The sequence below is a fragment of the Drosophila miranda genome (genome assembly GCF_003369915.1).
Source record: "Drosophila miranda strain MSH22 chromosome Y unlocalized genomic scaffold, D.miranda_PacBio2.1 Contig_Y15_pilon, whole genome shotgun sequence".
NCBI classification, from domain to species: Eukaryota; Metazoa; Arthropoda; class Insecta; order Diptera; family Drosophilidae; genus Drosophila; species Drosophila miranda.
The window spans coordinates 83352-101944 of NW_022881598.1; the positions used below are offsets into that span (position 1 = coordinate 83352).

The following is an 18593-nucleotide window of genomic DNA, read 5'->3' on the forward strand; positions in this document are numbered from 1 at the left end:
CACTAACAATGAGTTAATATTTTCCGCACTTAAAGAGCAACGTTTTTCATTCAAAATATAATGAAGTGCTGAAAAGCTCTTTCGACCGATACCTGAGTGGCCGGTGTAGCCAGCACCACCTGTGCGAGCGAATTCAAGTGTGGTGATCTTAGCTTCATGTCGTTAAAAAGCTGCAATATATCGGCATTTAATGGTAAACGGCCATTGTTCATAGCAAAGTTCTCCACATCAGTAAAAATTTTGGAAAGTTGTTCAGGAACAGGCTCATTTTGGGTTTGGGACAGTGTCTGACACAATTCACGAAGGCAAGTGATCGTTGCCACAGCCACCACACGTACAAGCACGCATACATACGCAAAAGACACTTTTTTCGTTCGCTCGCGACAAGATGCTCAGTGAAAAACAGGAACAAAAGAGAAGTGAAAAAATCGGTCTTTGCTTGAGCGAAGAGCGAGTTGAGCAAAAACAGATTTGATCGGGTCTTTTCAGTCCCTTTTCTCAATGTGTTCGTCAATGAGAGGTTTTTATCAGACACGCCGAAAGTGTCAACAGTTATTTGCGAGCTAAGGTTTTATGTCTATGAGCCTACTGAAAATAGGGGAAGCTGTTCAGGTAGTTCAGGGAGGAATCCCACAGGGCTCTTGTCTGTCGCCCCTCCTTTTTAATGTATACACAAAATGACTACATCAGATCTGTGATAGAAATACTCATATGATGCAATTTGCAGATGACTTCGTTATAATCTCTCACAACAGAGAGTTTACTGTAGCGGTTGAAAACCTTAATAAAAAACTAAATGACTTTAACCTTCTATGTGGTGATCTCGGTTTTAGCTTCAATCCAAGCAAATCTGCAGCAATGAATGTAGGAAAAAGACAGGTCAGAGCGGTAAATATTTCTGTTAGAAATGTGCCTATACCAAATCGAAAAGATATCCGTTTCTTAGGCAGACTGATTAGCGCAAACATGTCAAATGTCAGTCATGTAAAAATGGTTAAAGAACAAACAAAAAAATGCAACAGACTCCTCCAGCTTGCGACTACTATCAAATCAGGTATAAAACCTAAAACAAGTACCAACATCTTCAAAGCTTTTATTAGAACAAAACAAGAATATGCTATCACAAGTTTTTCAGACATGGGATCTGGAGCAAGTAAAGATATAGAAATAGCGCAAGCTAAATCACTCAGAAGGTGTGTTGGGGTGCCACCTGACACAAGCAAACACGAAATTTTTGTCCTCGCTGGTGTAATGCCACCTGTTTTCAGGGCGAAATGGCTTACAGCCAAAGAACTGCTTAAAATTAAAAGGTTCAATCCAACAATGTTTGACGAGCTAATACGCTCAAAAGCGGATACGAGTTACACACGTACTTTAAGAGAATCTAATTCCATCTTTGTAAACACTCAAGAATGTGATAGTGTTAACAACATGTAACAAAATCATGTATTAGATTAATTTTTTACCTAAGGGTAAAGAAGAATACTCGAATGAAGAAATAAAAACTATATTTTATGAGATTCTGAACAAGTACAGAAAGGACGACTGGAACATTCTATCAACAGATGCTCAGTTACAGAAAGTACTGTGGCATAGGAATAGTAGAATGGCCTTAGTGGAAATATCCACAAGTACAAAATAGAAAACAGATTATCCTCAGTAGGTGCTGAACTCGTAGGCCTTAAAAAGGCCTGCGAACTATGTCTTAAATATAATTACAAAAAGGCTTTGATTTTAAGTGATGGATTAGGAGCTATTAATTTAATTAAAAATACGAATACAGACTCGTACCTAGTGAATGATATTCACAACATAATTAACCAATCAGACATTCAGAAACTTGACATTCTATAGGTCCCTGGTCACAAGGGTGTGGCCATCAACGAAAAGACTGACATAGCAGCAAAGGCTGCTACAAGTGAGGTGTTTACAATAAATATAAAATACTGCTACAAGGAGGCTCAAAGAGAAATTAGGAACTTTTTAGTATACAAATGGAATGAGGACTACAGGACGAAGTGTAGGACGAAGGGATCCAGCCTCATAGACATATTTCCAGACATACCCAGTAAACGCTGGCATTTTTCTCTTAAGTGGAATGCTAAAAGCATCAAGACCATTAACAGACTTATGACGGGACACACATACGACAAAGTCTTCCTACACAGAATCAAAGCAATTGACTCAAATATCTGCGAAACGTGCAATGTAACTGAATATGCCGAACACCTGATCTTCGATTGCCAAAGATTTGCCGGGCTCAGAAGGAAATTCAAAATCTTTAAATATTATAACAATTTACATCAATTATTAATAAAAAAAAGAGCCGCTACATCTCAGAGAGCTGGCAATCTTCATCAAAACTGCTGACTTAAACTTTTGACCCCTTTTTTCTTCATCATGTTATGAAGTAATTTCAGTTTATTTTCTAAAACAGTTAAGTAATTTTCCTCTTTTTTTTTTTATATACCGATACAGTATCTGATCAATGTGGCTACAGTGCTACGATCAAAATTCCGATCATCCTTGAGATGATTTAAAAAAAAAAAAAAAATAATAATAATGTCTGCCGATATAGTGAAACAGTTGAAAGGCACTCGATCCGATGTTGAGGCTGCGGCCACGACAATTAAGCTGAAATTCAAGGAATTCAGCAAGGGCATCGGGATAAACGACGCCTCCTTTCCGCTAAGATATGAGTTGAGCGTGTTGCGCCAGCTGTGTGTCGCCTTGAAGGACAATCTGCACCAGCATGACGATCTCTACTGCGACATTGCGGCCACCGTGGTACCACACGTGGAGCCCTACGAGGAGAAGCCGAGCCTGTGGGAAGCTCATCTAACGAGCCTGCGGTACATACATTGTGAGCTTTGTCAGGAGGTAAGTTGAAGAACCAAATGCTTGCTGGCTGGTATCCTAATTGTACGGGTGCCCTGATCCCTGACGGAATGCCAGAAAATGTACGGCCTAGTCCGATCGCAGCCCTGCCGCCTGCAAGGGGAGGCTGACTACAGGTTTTATTTGGACATCCATCTGACGCACTTCAATGGCATTCACTTGCAAATGCAGAAGGAGACGTTGCCCATCGCCGCCACAGATCAACTATATTACGCCTTGGAGGCAATGGGTGTCCTCTTTGACACCATGCGCCAGCGTAAAGTGGCAAAGAATGCGGCTCTCCTGGTCCAGCTGAATGATGCCCTGTTCAGCAAGCGAGGCAAAGCCTTTCTGATGTACCTGAGCGCCCTTCCGCCCGAGAGCACGACGAAAATGTACGACCCGCTTCTCAAGCTCCTGAGCTGCAGCTGGGCCACACCCAGCTCTGAGCTGACTACTCAATTCACGGAGTATCTGGGCCTGGTTCTGGCACTGATGCAGATCGACATGTTTTCCATAGAAGCGCCGCTCGAACAACAACTGGCACTGAAGTTGCTGCGCATTTGTCGCGACCTGTACAAGGACGTCTCTCCGCAGAACTACTCCATCCAGCTCCTCTACTACTATGTCAAGCTGTTGTACGTGCGCGAGGCTACGGCGGACTTCAAGCGGACTTACATCGATCTGTGCAAGAAGTTCGTCTACTTCTTCGAGCACAAGGGCGCGACGCACGCCAAAGAGCAGTGGTTCATGGACCTGCTGGTGTTCTTCCAGCGCCTGCAGATGCTGCTTCATCAGAGCAGCAACAAGCCTCCCTTAGACATTTTTTGGCAGCAGCTCGAGGGCGACGACAGTCCCGAGGTATACACCGCCCACTTTCAACTGCTGCATGGCTGCCTTGGGCTGACGGTGAACGTAGTGAGGAGTCCGCTGGGGACCAGCTGCTCCAACGAGGCCTGTAAAAGCATTCGCAGGCATTGCCTTCTCTCCTTCGGGATGTGCGCCCTGGAAAGCTTACGTTAACTGGCAGCCGACGACCGAACAGAAGTCGGACAAGGTACGTCTGCCACAGCTGGGAAAACTTTTACCTAATGAGCTTTCTCTTCAGGCACCCTATAAGCCGCTCTTGGGCATTCTTGGCTACACCTTGGACGTGGCCAAGAGCAATGAAGTGCCTGGGGCCCTCCGCCATGGAGCTAGTCAAGCTGGTGCGTCTACTGGCACTCGTGGCCGAAAAGGTAGCGTGTCCCGAACAAATGTCCCTTGTGCTGGCCTTCTTGGAGCCCTTGCAACATCTACGACCGCTCATCGCCAGCCAGAAATGCTTAGTGTGCTCCTGCGAATCTACAAAGCCAGTGTCCACTGCAAGAGCTCCGACATGGCCAACCGTCTGCAGTCCACCTACTTGCGGCCCAAAACGAATCCCTCGCGGTTGCGTTCACAGCTCTTCGTCCACTACCACAATGCCAATAATACGGAGAAGTGCGTCTACGAGTGGCACGAGTCCAGTCCTATGCCCAACCCCCTAACCCCCGCCAAAGAAACAGCTATACGATGTGGATCTGTTGGCCGTGCTGCACTTCCAGAGTGCGCGGCCCGTACCCTGCTGCAGTCGCTACTACGCTGCCCGTCACAATGACTACCACCTGGTTCTCCTGGCACGCAAGATGGCGCACCGACAGCGAGGTGGTGGCGTCAGTGCGAGGAACTGCGCTCTCCCAGCTGCAAAGCACGGCCCTCAAGCAACCGCTCAGCCGCATGCAACAGCTGGCCATTGGCCATACCAGTATCAGTGTGCTGCTGGAGGCTTTGGAGGCACAGAAGACCAAGTTCTCGATCAAGGAGACGGCCGAGAACAGCCTGGAGGAGTTAATCGTCAAGAACAACTTGCTGGAGCTCAACATTAAGCGGGAGCATCGCCTGGTGGAGTTGGCTACATCGGCCATCGCTGGCTTCGCGGCCTTCTTTCGAACGTGCAGAACAAGAGCCGCTCGGCTGCGACGATACACCAATCGACTGGGAAGCCCTGATCGACGATGCAGTTGCTGCAGCCATGGCTCTGTCCACCATGGCTACATGGCGCAGGCCGATGAAGCCTGGCTGCTGATACTTCAGGATTGGGCAAATGCTGGACGAGAGATTCACCTACCTGCGAGCCCTGACCCACTTCCTGGGACAAGACCACCTGAATTCTAACCAGCAGCTCCAACTCTCCGAGGAGGTGGATCGAGCGCAGGAGCTGCTCGACGATCTGTGGCCTCAGCTTCCAAAACGGATGGTTCTTTAAGCGCCAACATACTATAGTGATGCTCTGCCTCTGCCACATGGCCAGCTACTATGCGCGGCAGGACTGTCCTGTGCCACGCCCAGCTGCTGTTGCTGCAGGCCGAGGAGCTGCGCGCCCAGTTCGATGAGCGAGTTGGCAAGAGCGACATTGTGCAGATCACAATCCAGACAGTTCGCTTTCGATTGGACTACAAGCGGAAGAAGCGGTGCAGCAGCCTGCCTAGGAGGCCGTCGCCCCTGCGACAGCTAGACACGCTGGTCGACAGCGTGCGCAACTACTGCACAGTGTCCAGCGTGGACCTGGGAGCCCTGCAGCTGCTGCTGGCTGACCTCGTGAGGGAGAGCACCGAGTGTGCGGCCAATCGGCTGACCGAGCGGTTCGCCTTTTACGGCACCACGCTTAACCTGGTGCTGCAGTCGGGTATGGCCCTGCGGACCATTGAGGTGCTCATCTCGTGGCTCTAGATGAACTGCAGATGGAGTACCTGGACCAGGCGCAGTCCAAGCTGCGCCTCCTGGACCATTTGCTCGCCATCAAGCCGCTTAGTCGAACGCTGGTGGAGCAGACATCGGCCAAAATACATCCCCGCAATAGCCGCCAAGGAAGATCTCAAGGCGAATGCCATGAGCGAGCTGACCAGCAACATGCTGCTCATGCAGCTCGTGGAGCCGATAAAGAAGCAGAACCAGCTGGACGTGGCCACACTCAAGTCTCTGCCCATGCAGGAGGCAATTCCCACCAGCCATCAGCTGCAGCGCTATGTGAGCAAGCAAGGGGACCCGCCCCATCTACGGGACAGCATGCAGCTGCAATGTATCTACTTTATCGTGGGATGTCTCCATGCCCGCTTCAGCTTCTTGAAAAGGGAGACCGATCAGCTGGACGACTTCTACGTAGGGGCAGGCAATTGGCTGCAGGAGGATCCCGTACGCACCGCCACACTGGGCTCCATGCTCATCGTGCCACGAACTCTACCACGTCAACTATCTTCGCTTCAGAAAGAAGCACAAGGAGGCTCTCAGCTATGCGGAGGCAGGTCTCAAATCAGTGTACCAAACGGCGGACATCAACTATAGCTTCAACCTCATGGTCCAGCTGAAGACGGCCCGGTTGGAGCTGCATCCCGTTGGCAAAGCGAGGGCGAAGACCATTAGGCGAGCCCTCGCTTTTAACACTTCGCCAGAGGATAAACGCAGGAAAGGTGTTGTTGAGGGGACTAACCAAGGCAAAATCATCTGCCAGAAAGACGCCCAGGTTCAAGATATACACGGAGCTGGAACTGCGACCACCCATCGGCTGCAGCAACAGCAGCAGCAGTAGCAGCAAGAGCGGCAATGAGAACACGCCACCATCGGATCATGTGGATCTGAATGCCTGCCAGACGATCGAGATAAGCGATGACGATGCTGCTTCGGTTTCAGCTTCGACTCCGGCTCCCTCTCAACTGAAACGATCCCAATCTGTGCCAGCCAAGGCCACAAAGACACGCTCCGCTAGAATCGGTAGCCAACTAAAAAGTACCAGAGATCATCGAATTGGGCAGCCTCAGTGAAGCGGTATCCGACTAGTGATGCAAGGAGCACTCGTGCCCGCAACAGGCAACTCGAGGAAACGCCAGCGACCACGCGGGGACGACCACGTCGGAAGGTACCGGGAGCCTGCACCCCAGCAGGAGACAGTCAGCCTTAGGCGGCGGCAAAGGAAACTGATCAGAACTGACACTTGCATAGGCTTATAATAGTTTATAGTTAATATTTTTTTTGTAGCTTGTCCTTATTCCATTTGATTGTGTATTATAAACGTTATGGCAAGGAGATCGACCTTCCAGAGAATGTCTAAAATGTTCTTATTGCTTGAGCACGGCGTATCAGCGAACTCTTGCAGATGTCCTGGACCCACCGACCAAACTGAATCCGATTCTTTCCGTGGTCGAAGAAGCCAGCGCCCGACTTGCAGCCCTCCTGCAGCCAACTCTCCCACATAGCGCTTTCCGTTTGCTGAACACAGACGAAACATATGGATCGACGAGGATTCTACTGAACTTTCATTCTGTTAGAGGACTCACCCGAGAAGAGGACGCCCCGTCCGTGCATGGCATCCTGGAGCCATTCCCCCACATAGACGCGTCTGTCCGCATACCAATGTATGCCGCGTCCTTGCCGCTTGTTCATCTGCCACTGACCAAAGTAGACGGATCCATCGTCGTAAGTACTGTTTTCCCTCCCCGCTGCGCTTGTCATGGCGCCAATGACCCACATAGAGGCGATGCACCTGGCCATCAGGGGACTACCGCCGCATGGATCCGTAGCCATGACGTTGGCCCCGCTGCCACTGGCCCTCGTACACCAATCCACGACGGCTCGATTTCACTCCATAGCCGTGGTGTTGGTTCCTCAGCCACTTTGCCCTGATAGCGCCATGTCCTCCGGCAGGATAGCGCAGGCTTCGAACACCATTGCCGCCACCAGCATGGCACGACATGTTGCAGACAACTGAGCCCCAGCCCCGCTTTGGGTTTGTCATCTGTGCTCTTCTTTCGTGTCCTGGGGTGCGTGCGGTGTCCCTTTTCTAATCAACCCCAACCATGTGTCCTGGCTCCGTTGCCCCCATCCAAAAACTTTCGTTAGCTAGTCGCTCTTCCAGTCGCTCCTGGCACGCAAGCCTAACGACCTGATGGAAGTCAGGCGGGGGGAACGGCAATTGAAAATCGCTTGCTTCGTTTAAATATAGGTAGAAAAAAATCGTTTAATCGTACGTGTATAAATTACAGCGCAATTTCGCTTACATATTCGCCTATCAATATCAAAATTTGGGCTAACACGATCTGGTTCGGTTCGAATTATTGGGTTCTTACACACTACGTGGGCGAGGGAAGACTGCGCTATGGATGAGGTCTGGGTCTGACATCGCGAGCGATGGCATACCACTAAAATACAATACAGATATAAGCGGACGCGCCAACTAGTTACAACAAATATTCAAGCTAATATTGAGGAATATTTAGTCAACACAGTGGTTTAAACTTGAAAGTAGTATTGCTTTAGCTTGGGTCTTTCATCATTGCATGCGATGAGTACACAGGGGTTACGATGTGTAAAGGTCTTGAGCTTAAAGAAACATTGCTCGGGGCACAATCCTTTAGAATATACGTACTCATACTGTTTTTGTATAATAAAAATCTACTGCCTTCTGCGTATCACAATTTGCATCAACTACAAATTTACAAAATATTCACTTATTTAGTCTGAGGATTGACGGCGAGGCCTCTGGCCCACTGCCGTAAGTGTCTTTTCTTTTCGTTTTCGTTAAGTTTTCAGAGAAGGATCGCCGAGATGGTTTATTGCTTCGTGGGATCCTCGCGCGATTGATACTGCTAAACGATGTCGCCGGCGGCACCGTAGTGGATGCCGTTATTGCGATTATGGTTGTTATGGTGCTCGAGGTGATCCTGTTCCATCTGCTCCTTGAGGATCTCCAGCTCCCGTATGCCGGAGACCGTCACCTCGTACTTGTGCGTCACCAGAGACCGATAGAAGTGTATGGGGAAAGCCAGGAATATAATCATCACGGGTATCAGCACCACGCAGGCCGACCAGGCCGCCGGCGGGCTCAGATCATAGAACTTTACCCAGCACAGTATGGCTATCTCCAGCAGGAATAGGATCAACCCCAGCAGCGTCGAAAATGCCCACGCCGTCTCAATGTACCAGTGCAGGCGCTCGTGCGGCGACTCGTGCACCAGGGAGATGCTGTGCAGGTTGCACACTACCTCGATGTTCGGCAGGATGCAGGTGCTAATCATCAAATCCAGCATATGCACGGCCACCAGCATAGTGGTGCAGATCGCAAACGCCACTAGCATTCCGGGCGGAACCTTTGTGTCGTGGTCCAGCTGCACCTCCACCATCGCCACCTGTGGGGGGACGCAAAAGAGCAGAGGTCGGGAGATTAGTGAGAGTCGTGGATGGGCTACGGGTTACTCTGCCAAGATCGCCGCTCTCAGGAGGCAATGCTCCTCCTATTATTATTAGCCATCTTTCTCAACATTTTGGCAAGTGTTGCTGGCGCGAGCAGATTTGTTTATATAATAAGTATCTCATTGGGTTAATTTATCTGATCTGCCCCTCTCTCACCTGCTACCTAGGTGCACAAACATGTGAAATATATTCAAAATATACAAAATAAAACTAGTCAAAATAGTGGAGGAACAGAGGATACCCAATGTTTTAAAGAAAACAGTAAAAAAATATGTTGTTGCAAAAACAACATTCCAAAAATTAAGAGATTGTTAACGTAGATTAATTCTATAATATTCATCTTTCGATTTTATAATAGAATTTGACGTTGGCTATCAATGAATATGGTGGGAATCCGCCTTCTGTCAGCGAGATCTATTACCTGTGTGGAGATAATGTTTTTTATCCCCAATCGGCCGACTAATTATTTCGAATTAAATAAAACTCGGCGCAGAAATAAAATTACGATATGTTCTTTAATGCGTGACATCCAAATTGCAAGTGTGGCTTGCCTGCCCTTTACATTGCCGCTCCGATCGCTAAGCGCAGCTTCGCTCGGCCGACGTCGGTAGGCAGACGCAAAGCGGAGATAGCGAAGAGCGAGCTGGCAGAGAGCGTTTAGCAGGGCAAGCAAGCGCAAAGCTTTAACAAACAAATGAGTGACATAGACATAAGTAACAAACAAAATAAGCGGCTGAGGGCCAAGAATTAGGTGCTATTTGGCAAGCAGCTAATCGGCTGGGTTCTGCTCCGAACATTCACCCCCCGTTGGAAGGCAAAGGCTTTCAACAGATCCATCCTGAAGGGGCAGAACCGCTATTTTTCCAACGGCCCAGCGGCTACGCTGGGATGATCGTCGAACGCAGCAATCGGCGCTTCTTTACGAAGGCGGCTTGTCGTGATTACGTCTTGATCATCGGGAACCTCTGTAATTGCATAGAATGGCAGGAAATTTGGCAATGTAGAAATTGTTGAAAGTTGAATTTCATTTAGCGTGGATATGTAGGTTTTTAATATATGGAAAAGTTCGCGCTGCAGTTCCTGATTCTCCGATCGCAGTTTTTCCACTTGCACCTGGCACTCGAGCAGCTGCTTCCTGCATTGCTGCTCTAAGTTTTGGTACTCCAGCGTTGTGGGTCGAAAATCGTCAATAGAGATGCACGAGGAATTTTCGAAAGCGTCTAAAGCTGCACGCTTATTCTCCGAGATATCAATGCTTTCTGATACTATCCAACCAAGTTTAGTCTCCTGCAATGTTGGCAATTGGGCTGATAGTCGAATCTGTCCGACGCACTTTAAATCGAAGAACAAACCAGAACCTATCAACAGATCGATACGTTGGGGCTTGGAGAAATTAGGATTTAGTTTTAGATTATTCGGCATTGGCCAATCCTTTGCGTCTACGCCGAAGTTAGGCTGCATTTCCGTAATTGAGTTGGTGACAATTGCAGCGAAGGAAGCTCGATAGCTTGCGTCCTGGGATTGTACAACTATATGTACAGACTTGCTCGAAGGTAGAATGGAATCTCCGATTCCAGAGATGTGAACATAAGACGAGCGATGATCCAACTGCAACTGATCAGCAAGTCTAGATGTTACAAAGTTTGCCTGTGATGCAGAATCCAAAATGGCACGACATGGGATAAGTGCTCCATAACGATCTGTTACATGGACGAGGGCAGTAGGTAGCAACACGTTCTGGCTAGGCTGAGATTTCTGGATCGAGGGGGGAGGGCTAGAACACCCGCTTGCTAGAAGCACAGTCGCGGCCTCTTGCTGGATCGATTCCTCGGCTGGTGAAGAGGAAGATGAAGCACCAGGTCCCGATGGAATGTGGAGTAGCGTGTGATGTTTGGCCTGGCAATGCCTGCAAAGTCCTGACCTGCACCTCTGCAATTCATGGCCTTTGTTGAGGCAGTTCAAACACAAGCGGCTCTTCTTTGCTTCTTTGTATCGTTCAAACGCAGAGAGATTCAGGAATGCCTGACATCTAGATATTTAATGCTCGGAGGAATTGCAATGGTTACATATGGGGTTAGGATGGTCGTTACTGGAGGTGATAAGGGTGACAGGTTTGTCTTCTCCCACCTGTTGACTAGGACTTGTTGCCATGGCTGATCCCAAATTCTCCAGCATCCGACATCTCGCTTCCAAAAATGAGGCCATGCTTGACTACCGAGGCAATCCTGACGTCGGCAAGTTCTCTTCCCATTTCTCCATTGTTTTGTGGTCCAGTTTCGTGCCTATGATGAAGATCAGCAACCCATCCGAAATCTCCTGCGAGGTCGCCAAGGTCTGAAGTGCACGCAAGTGCGAATTGATTTTGTCGCTGAGCGCGCGCAAGCGGATAGCTGAGCCCTTCTCCACCCCTTGCAGCCCGAAAATAGCCTTGACGTGTGCCTGAAAATGTAACAGTTTATTATCGAATCGCAACATTAGCAAATTCAACGCCTTGTCGTAATTCTCCTCAGAAAGTTCCAAGGAACGAATCGTATCCAGCGCAGCACCATCTAGACATCCATGAAGATATTGGAATTTTTCGATGATTGGTATACGATGGACTTTGTGCGCCATTGTCGAGAACATCGAGTGGAATTCTGGCCAATCCATGTAGCTCCCCCCGAATCGCGGAAGCTGCAACTCGGGCATTCGAGAACGGCCTATACTATTATAGGCGAACAACGACGAATTCCCCTCGAGAGTATGCCGAGCCGTTGAATTGGCAACATTTACCGTGCGAGCAGCCATCAACTCCCGCGACAGCCTGGACCTAACCTTGACATAAACATTCGAAAAGTCCAGCCGGGCATCAAGGGCTAACTGCAGGAAATCCAGCCTTTCAAGGCTCGTTTGAGCGGCATCGAAATCCGCATACATTCGCTCGATCTGCTCTAAGCGAGCTTGAAGTTCTGCCTCATCTAACTCGGCAAGCTCTTCCTTGGTGAGAAAGCGATCCATGGCCTTTAGTTGGCGCGCGATGGACTCGGCCTTGTGCTTGTAGAAATCTACATCACTCGGCATTGCTGCGCTCGCGACATTGGTAGGCTCAGGTGCTGCCATGTTGAGGTTTTAAAAGAGTCACTCAGCACGACCGAAAAAGACACCCTGTATACGTATAAACGTGGAAACCGAAAGCAAAGGGATTACAGCTAATGCCTTTAGCTGCGCGGCTGTGCGAGCTGTCCGATTCCGCTTTGTACTCCGCTTGTGTGTATTAGTGAGTTCGCTGCACTGCCTACCGCACTGCACTGACCGAATTGTCGCGACAGAGAAATTAATAGCCAGCAATGCGTGTATGTAGGTGTATGTAAGTGTGTTTTAGCACCGAATTGTGCTTAACCGCCGAAAATTTGCTAGGGCTAACGAATGTCGATCGCGAATGATTATTAATTGACACTGCAACTCAGAGCAGCAGAGCAAAAGAAACGAGGGGGAACGTTGTGAGTTGCTACGGACACCGCAACTCTACAGTTATACCTGATACTAAGTCAGTATGGCTCTCCTCCGGCAGATGCCGCTAATATTAAACGACCCGACAAAGAGTGCGTGCGAGAGAGACAGAAAATCAGTCTGAGCGTGACGTCACGCGCTGCGTAGCCACTGAAAATTGATTTGTTTCCTTTGGCTATAAAAATGATCTGATCTAATCCAGATTCAGCAATCAGATAGATATGGTCGCTATCTATGATTCTGCGTTTTTAGTTTTCTCTAATCTGCAATATTGTGCATGCAACAGATTTTCGTCCTTTGTGTAGGCGGAAGGGGGTGGGGCGAAATTTTGAGAAATACGTTTTATAGTGAGATCTAACAGAAGTGCGGATACCAAATTTGGTTACTCTAGCGCTAATAGTCTTTGAGATTTGTGAATATCCCCAGATTTTCGTCCTTTGCGGGGGCGGAAGGGGGTGTGGCGAAATTTTGAAACAAACTCGTCTCGGTCCGATATATTAGGAGTGTGGATACCAAATTTGGTTGCTCTAGCTTTTGTAGTCTCTGAGATCTAGGCGCTAATGTTTTACTCTAAGCAAAGCCGCCAATGCTACGTGTGTGTTAGAGAGAGACAGGGCGAGAAAAAATGAAATTGTTTTCTTGATGCTGGATATAATAATAATACGATCTTATTCAAATTCTGCAGTCTAAAAGATATGGTCATTCTCTACGATTCTGCGTAGAGATCGTATGGTTTTCTCGTATCTTTAAAATTGTGGATGCCACAGATTTTCGTCTTTTGTGGGGGCGGAAGTGGGCGGGGCGAAGTTTTGAAATATTTTTGTAGCAGTGACATATCACAGAAGTCTGGATCCAAAACATCGTTGCTCTAGCTCTTATAGTCTTTGAGCACTAGGCGCTGAAGGGGACGGACAGACGGACAGACGGACGGACGGACAGACGGACAGACAGACATGGCTCAATCGACTCGGCTATTGATGCTGATCAAGAATATATATACTTTATGGGGTCGGAAACGATTCCTTCTGGACGTTACACACATCCATTTTCACCACAAATCTAATATACCCCAATACTCATTTTGAGTATCGGGTATAATTACGTTATATTTTTAAACTTTCAGCTTTTTCAATGTTTTGCGGTCTACACAATTACTGCTAAGAACTTTCAACTAACTCTTAAGTCATTCCTTCTTTGAATGTAGATAAGTTTAGCGAAATCTACTTTCCCCTCCCGATTCGCGGGTAAACGAACGCAAGTCCGGCCCACAGTTTACAGCATTTTCATTGTTATCCATCTCTCTAGCCTTACCTTACCCTCTATATGTATCCATTATTATATATCTTTCTATTCACTTCACCCCCGCCACACATACTGTTAATTAAAACGAAATGTTTTTCATTGATTGAGGCACATCAAACTACATAAACGCATGTGTTTTAGAACGGAATTTTCTTTTAATAAACAAATACGAGTATGCAACAATTACAATTAACGAAGGGCCCACATTTATTTAGCCATAATCCATTCGAAATGTACATACATTTCTCAGATGTGTTTTGTACAATCCCCCGCCCCATTGAAATTGAAATACATAAACTAAAGAATTTTAATCTGCATTTTTGTTATTTCGATTGTTAGTGGTTTAATTACTAACCATACAGAATATACTCGTAGGTGTGCCAGTTCATACACAGGACGTGAGCCCACGCTGTTTTCTCCGCCTTTCCCGTCCGCTTGCCGTCGGTACCTCCTCCGCCGGTGATTCCGCCGTAGCTCCTCGCGCTCTCGGGAGGTCCAAGGGATGTGGTCTTGGTTGGACTGTGGCAGCCACTGGTTGTCCTACTGCGGGTCATAGCCATTTTCGATTCACGCCCACGGGAAATAACGTCAGCAACCCTCCCATTCATACGCCGCCGAATCAAACGCTGGGATTCAGCTTCGAGCCGCGTAAGTTAATCAGTATACATATGTAATTGTCGATAATTTTAAAATATATCTTCCTTCACAGAGAACTTACGAGTATATACCCTACGCTTTGCCAAATCGAGCCGTACTCGATTTCCCCCTACCAGATGGAGTCCTATCCAAGCATTATTCGAGACAGACCGAGGCCCATCCCAGCAGGACACAAGCGCACCCCTTGCAAGATCCGAACCCAACAAGCCATCGTCATCCTTCGATCTGGCCATCGATAACAAGGACTTTGACTATGGAAACCAAGGGAGGAGGTAGATAGATATAGTTGTTGTTAGGTTTAAGGATATATGTATATATATATTTAGATAGTATATGCAAATGTTTTCCACTTATTTATTTCTTTATACTAAGCTAAGTTTCGATGAATAAAACTATTGCAAAATCATCCTTGTATGGGGGAGAAAACTAAATATTTTTGATGGGGGAAAGTGTCCTTGATCCTTGATAAGGACTCCATTAAATCAGGGACATTTTTCCGATCACAGGAAGCAGTCGCACGCCTATATCGGCCCACAAATAGCCTAGAAAACTAAATGTGTAATGTTGGGGTTGCTGGAGTCCTTACGGAAGGATCAATGAGATTTGTTTAATCCCGGCGGGCAATGGCACGCAAATATCTATAGCAAATATCCTTGACCCTTGGTCCTTGATACGGAATGCATTAGATCAAGAAAGCAATTTCGATCACAGGAAGCCGTCGCACATCCCGATCGGACTAGAAATTGTGGAGAGAGAATTTCAAAGAAAAGAAATTTTTTAAAACCCAACGACCTTCTGCTGATTTCTGTTCGCCTGGTATCCCAGATTTGAAATTCTCGTTTTCCACCATTTTGAGCAGCCAAAGAAAATATGAAAAAACTGAAAAATAAAACTAAAAGAAATTTAAAAAAAAACTAGCGACTTTCTGCTGATTTCTGTTCGCCTGGTATCCCAGATTTGAAATTCTCGTTTTCCACCATTTTGAGCAGCCAAAGAAAATATGAAATAACTGAAAAAGAAATTTAAAAAAAACTAGCGACTTTCTGCTGATTTCTGTTTGCCTGGTATCCCAGTTTTGAGATTCCCGTTTTTGGCTATTTGAGCGGTCACAAGTTGAAAGTTGTACAACAAAAAAAATTTTTTTACAGCAACTTTTGTTGTGTGTTTTGTGTGGCCCGATCTAGGCGTGCGTACTCGGAATAGCTTCCTTGAACTAATTCATTCCTTATCAAGGACCAAGGATCAAGGATATTTGCTACAGACATATATATCTTGTTTTCACCGTTATTTGTGGCCCGATCTAAACGTGCGACGGCTTCCCGTAGCCGGAATTGCTTCCTTAATCTAATGCATTCCGTATCAAGGACCAAGGGTCAAGGATATTTGCTCCATACATATATATCTTGTTTTCTCGCTTATCTGTGAGCCGATCTAGGCGTGCCACGGCCTCCGGGATCAGAAAAATCTTCTTGATCCTTCGGTAAGGACTCCAGCAACCCCAACATTACACATTTTCTAGGCTATTTGTGGGCCGATATAGGCGTGCGACGGCTTCCTTTGATCGGAAAAAAGTCCCTGATTCAATGGAGTCCTTATCAAGGATCAAGGACATTTTGCCCAATAAAAAATATTTATTTTTCTCCGCTATTTGTGAACCAATGTGGGCGTTCCACGTTGTTTTGTAATCTGGATAGTTTCCCCGGTAGAGGATACAGCAAGGATGGTTTTCCAATAATTTTATTTATCATAACTTAGCTTAACATAAATAAATAAACAAGTGGAAAATATCTTATCTATTATATAAATGAATAGACGCGTATGTATATCCTTAAACCTAACAACGATATCTATCTAGATTGGTTTCCCGTGGTTTCGAAGGATCGAAGGATGACGATGGCTTGTTTGGTTCGGATCTTGCAAGGGGTGCGCTTCTGTCCTGCTGGGATAGGACTCGGTCTGTCTCGACTACGCCTCGGTAATGCTTGGTAATGCTGGATGGAGTCCTACATCTGGTAGGGGGAAATCGAAAACGACTCGGTTTGTGGCAAAGCGTAGGGTACATACTCGTAAGTGCTCTGTGAAGGAAGAGATCATTTAAAATAATCAATATGATTCGGCGGCTTATGACTTGGGGGGGTTATTTCCGTGAACAAAAAATTCGGCTGCGGCGCTGGTAGCCGAAGACCGTGTGATCTAATCTAGACAGTTCGTTTGCAACATGTTCGGTGTATGAACTGGCACATCTACGAATATATACTGTATGGGGTTACTGGTTTAATTGAGATGAGATCGATTGTTGCGCGGGAATACATCGCGTTGCAATTGGTGCATGTCCGCGTCCGCGGTCACACTGATTGGTATTTTTAGTATTTTCCAGTAGTTTGAAGACGCTTTATGGACTCACCCTCTTCTCCAATGCACCAATGTAGAAATCGTGTAGAAATGCATTTACAGCCATGTCGCAGGACACATCGAATACTAAGGGCTCGCGCACACTATAGCTGAAAGCGGAGCAGAAATCGGAGCTGATAGCTGATTTATAAGCTCTGAAAAAAACAAACACACTGCACCGGTGCAAGTGCGCACATTGCAGACTGAGCTGAGCTGAGGGCTGAAAAAGCTCGCTGAAATCAGCTCAGCTTAGTTTGATCGATCAAGCATGTTTGTTTTTTCAACAAGCTGATTGCTGATTTTGTTCAAGTGTATTGGTTCATAAGTGATCGAAAATGGGCTGCAAAACATTGTTAAGCGAAATTACGGTTAATCCAGCGCTGGGGAATAAGCGGAATTATTAAAATATTTGAATAATAGTTTTATTTCTATAATTTCTGGAAGGCGATAAATTAAGCAAAAAAGTTTTATTATTTACCATTTTCATATGTCAATAATAAATATTGTTCAGGCCAGCAGCAGACGATTGCCGCGCACTGTGCCAACTTCGTCGCTCCGGTCTCAACTCGCTCTCGCGCGCTCGGAGGGGCGCTCGGGAGACTTTACGACCCACGATCCACCCGGCGCTCAAGCCATCATGGAGCATAGATCGTAAGGCCTAGTTTTAGTTACGTTTCCCACCGGTTGTGACAAGCTGTCGTCGTGCACATACGCGGACCTACAGTCCACATCATATATACCGAATACAAGGAACATATTTATCTCGACTACAGCTTGAGCTTTGTCTTGCTGATATTTTCGCACATGCATACAAGCACATGTACACATCGCAACGCAATCCAAGCGGCTGACAACAATCATAAATTCATATGCTTGCAATTGGTTTGTTGTTTTTTTTTTCCATGCTCAACGCTCCATCGGTTTTCGGTTTTATAAATAGAGAAAATAAATCACTGCGTCTCCGTATTTAACTAATTATATTGCCAACAAAATAAGACACGATCCTACATACGCACCACATATATATTTATCTTACATATACATACATACGTACGCATTCTAAAGTTATACATATTGCATATAAAACGTCATCCACCGTTTTAACCGTGTTTTACATCTCGCCAAAAAGTTGGTCGTCAACCCAAGCCACGTACATAGCATTACATCCATACGCACACACATACAAGCAGCAGCAGCGTGCATTCGTTTCGTTTTCTTTCGCTTCGCTTCTCCACCGTTTGCTGCGCTGTTGTTGTGGAGAATATTTTTCGTGCCGCGCTTGACCGTAACGGAACGCCAAGTGTAGCGCTACCCAGCACTTCGAGGTATATTGTTTTCAACATTCGTTTGCAACCGACTCTATATAGGGGTACCTTGTGCATCCATATCATTGCTCATCCTTATTAGTCGCTCTTGGTTGGCCCTTTGTTTTTTATTTGATCGTAGTATTTTTATATTTATATATTCCGGCCACGGTGCCCGACTTCTACTATATAAATACTCGCGATAAATCCCGCCAAGGCCACATAACCACGGTTCGTCGTTCACAACCTCATCTTCTCCATTTCCGCTCACCTGCTTTGCGACTCTGATACGCGCTATCGCAAATCCAT

The 18593-nt window shown here is 46.6% G+C and overlaps 1 protein-coding gene and 1 pseudogene across 1 annotated transcript; both read right to left on the reverse strand.

Moving 5' to 3' along the window:
* Positions 1–6937: 6937 nt before the first annotated feature.
* Positions 6938–7760, reverse strand: LOC117189316 (annotated as a pseudogene).
* A 123-nt stretch (positions 7761–7883) lies between these two features.
* LOC117189317 (calcium release-activated calcium channel protein 1-like) lies at positions 7884–14492 on the reverse strand. The gene is made up of 2 exons (XM_033394468.1): positions 14288–14492; positions 7884–9133 (listed from the first exon to the last, which is right to left on the reverse strand). The coding sequence occupies exons 1-2, from the start codon at positions 14490–14492 to the stop codon at positions 8538–8540; spliced, it is 801 nt and encodes a 266-aa protein (XP_033250359.1). The 3' UTR covers positions 7884–8537.
* Between the last annotated feature and the right edge of the window lie 4101 nt (positions 14493–18593).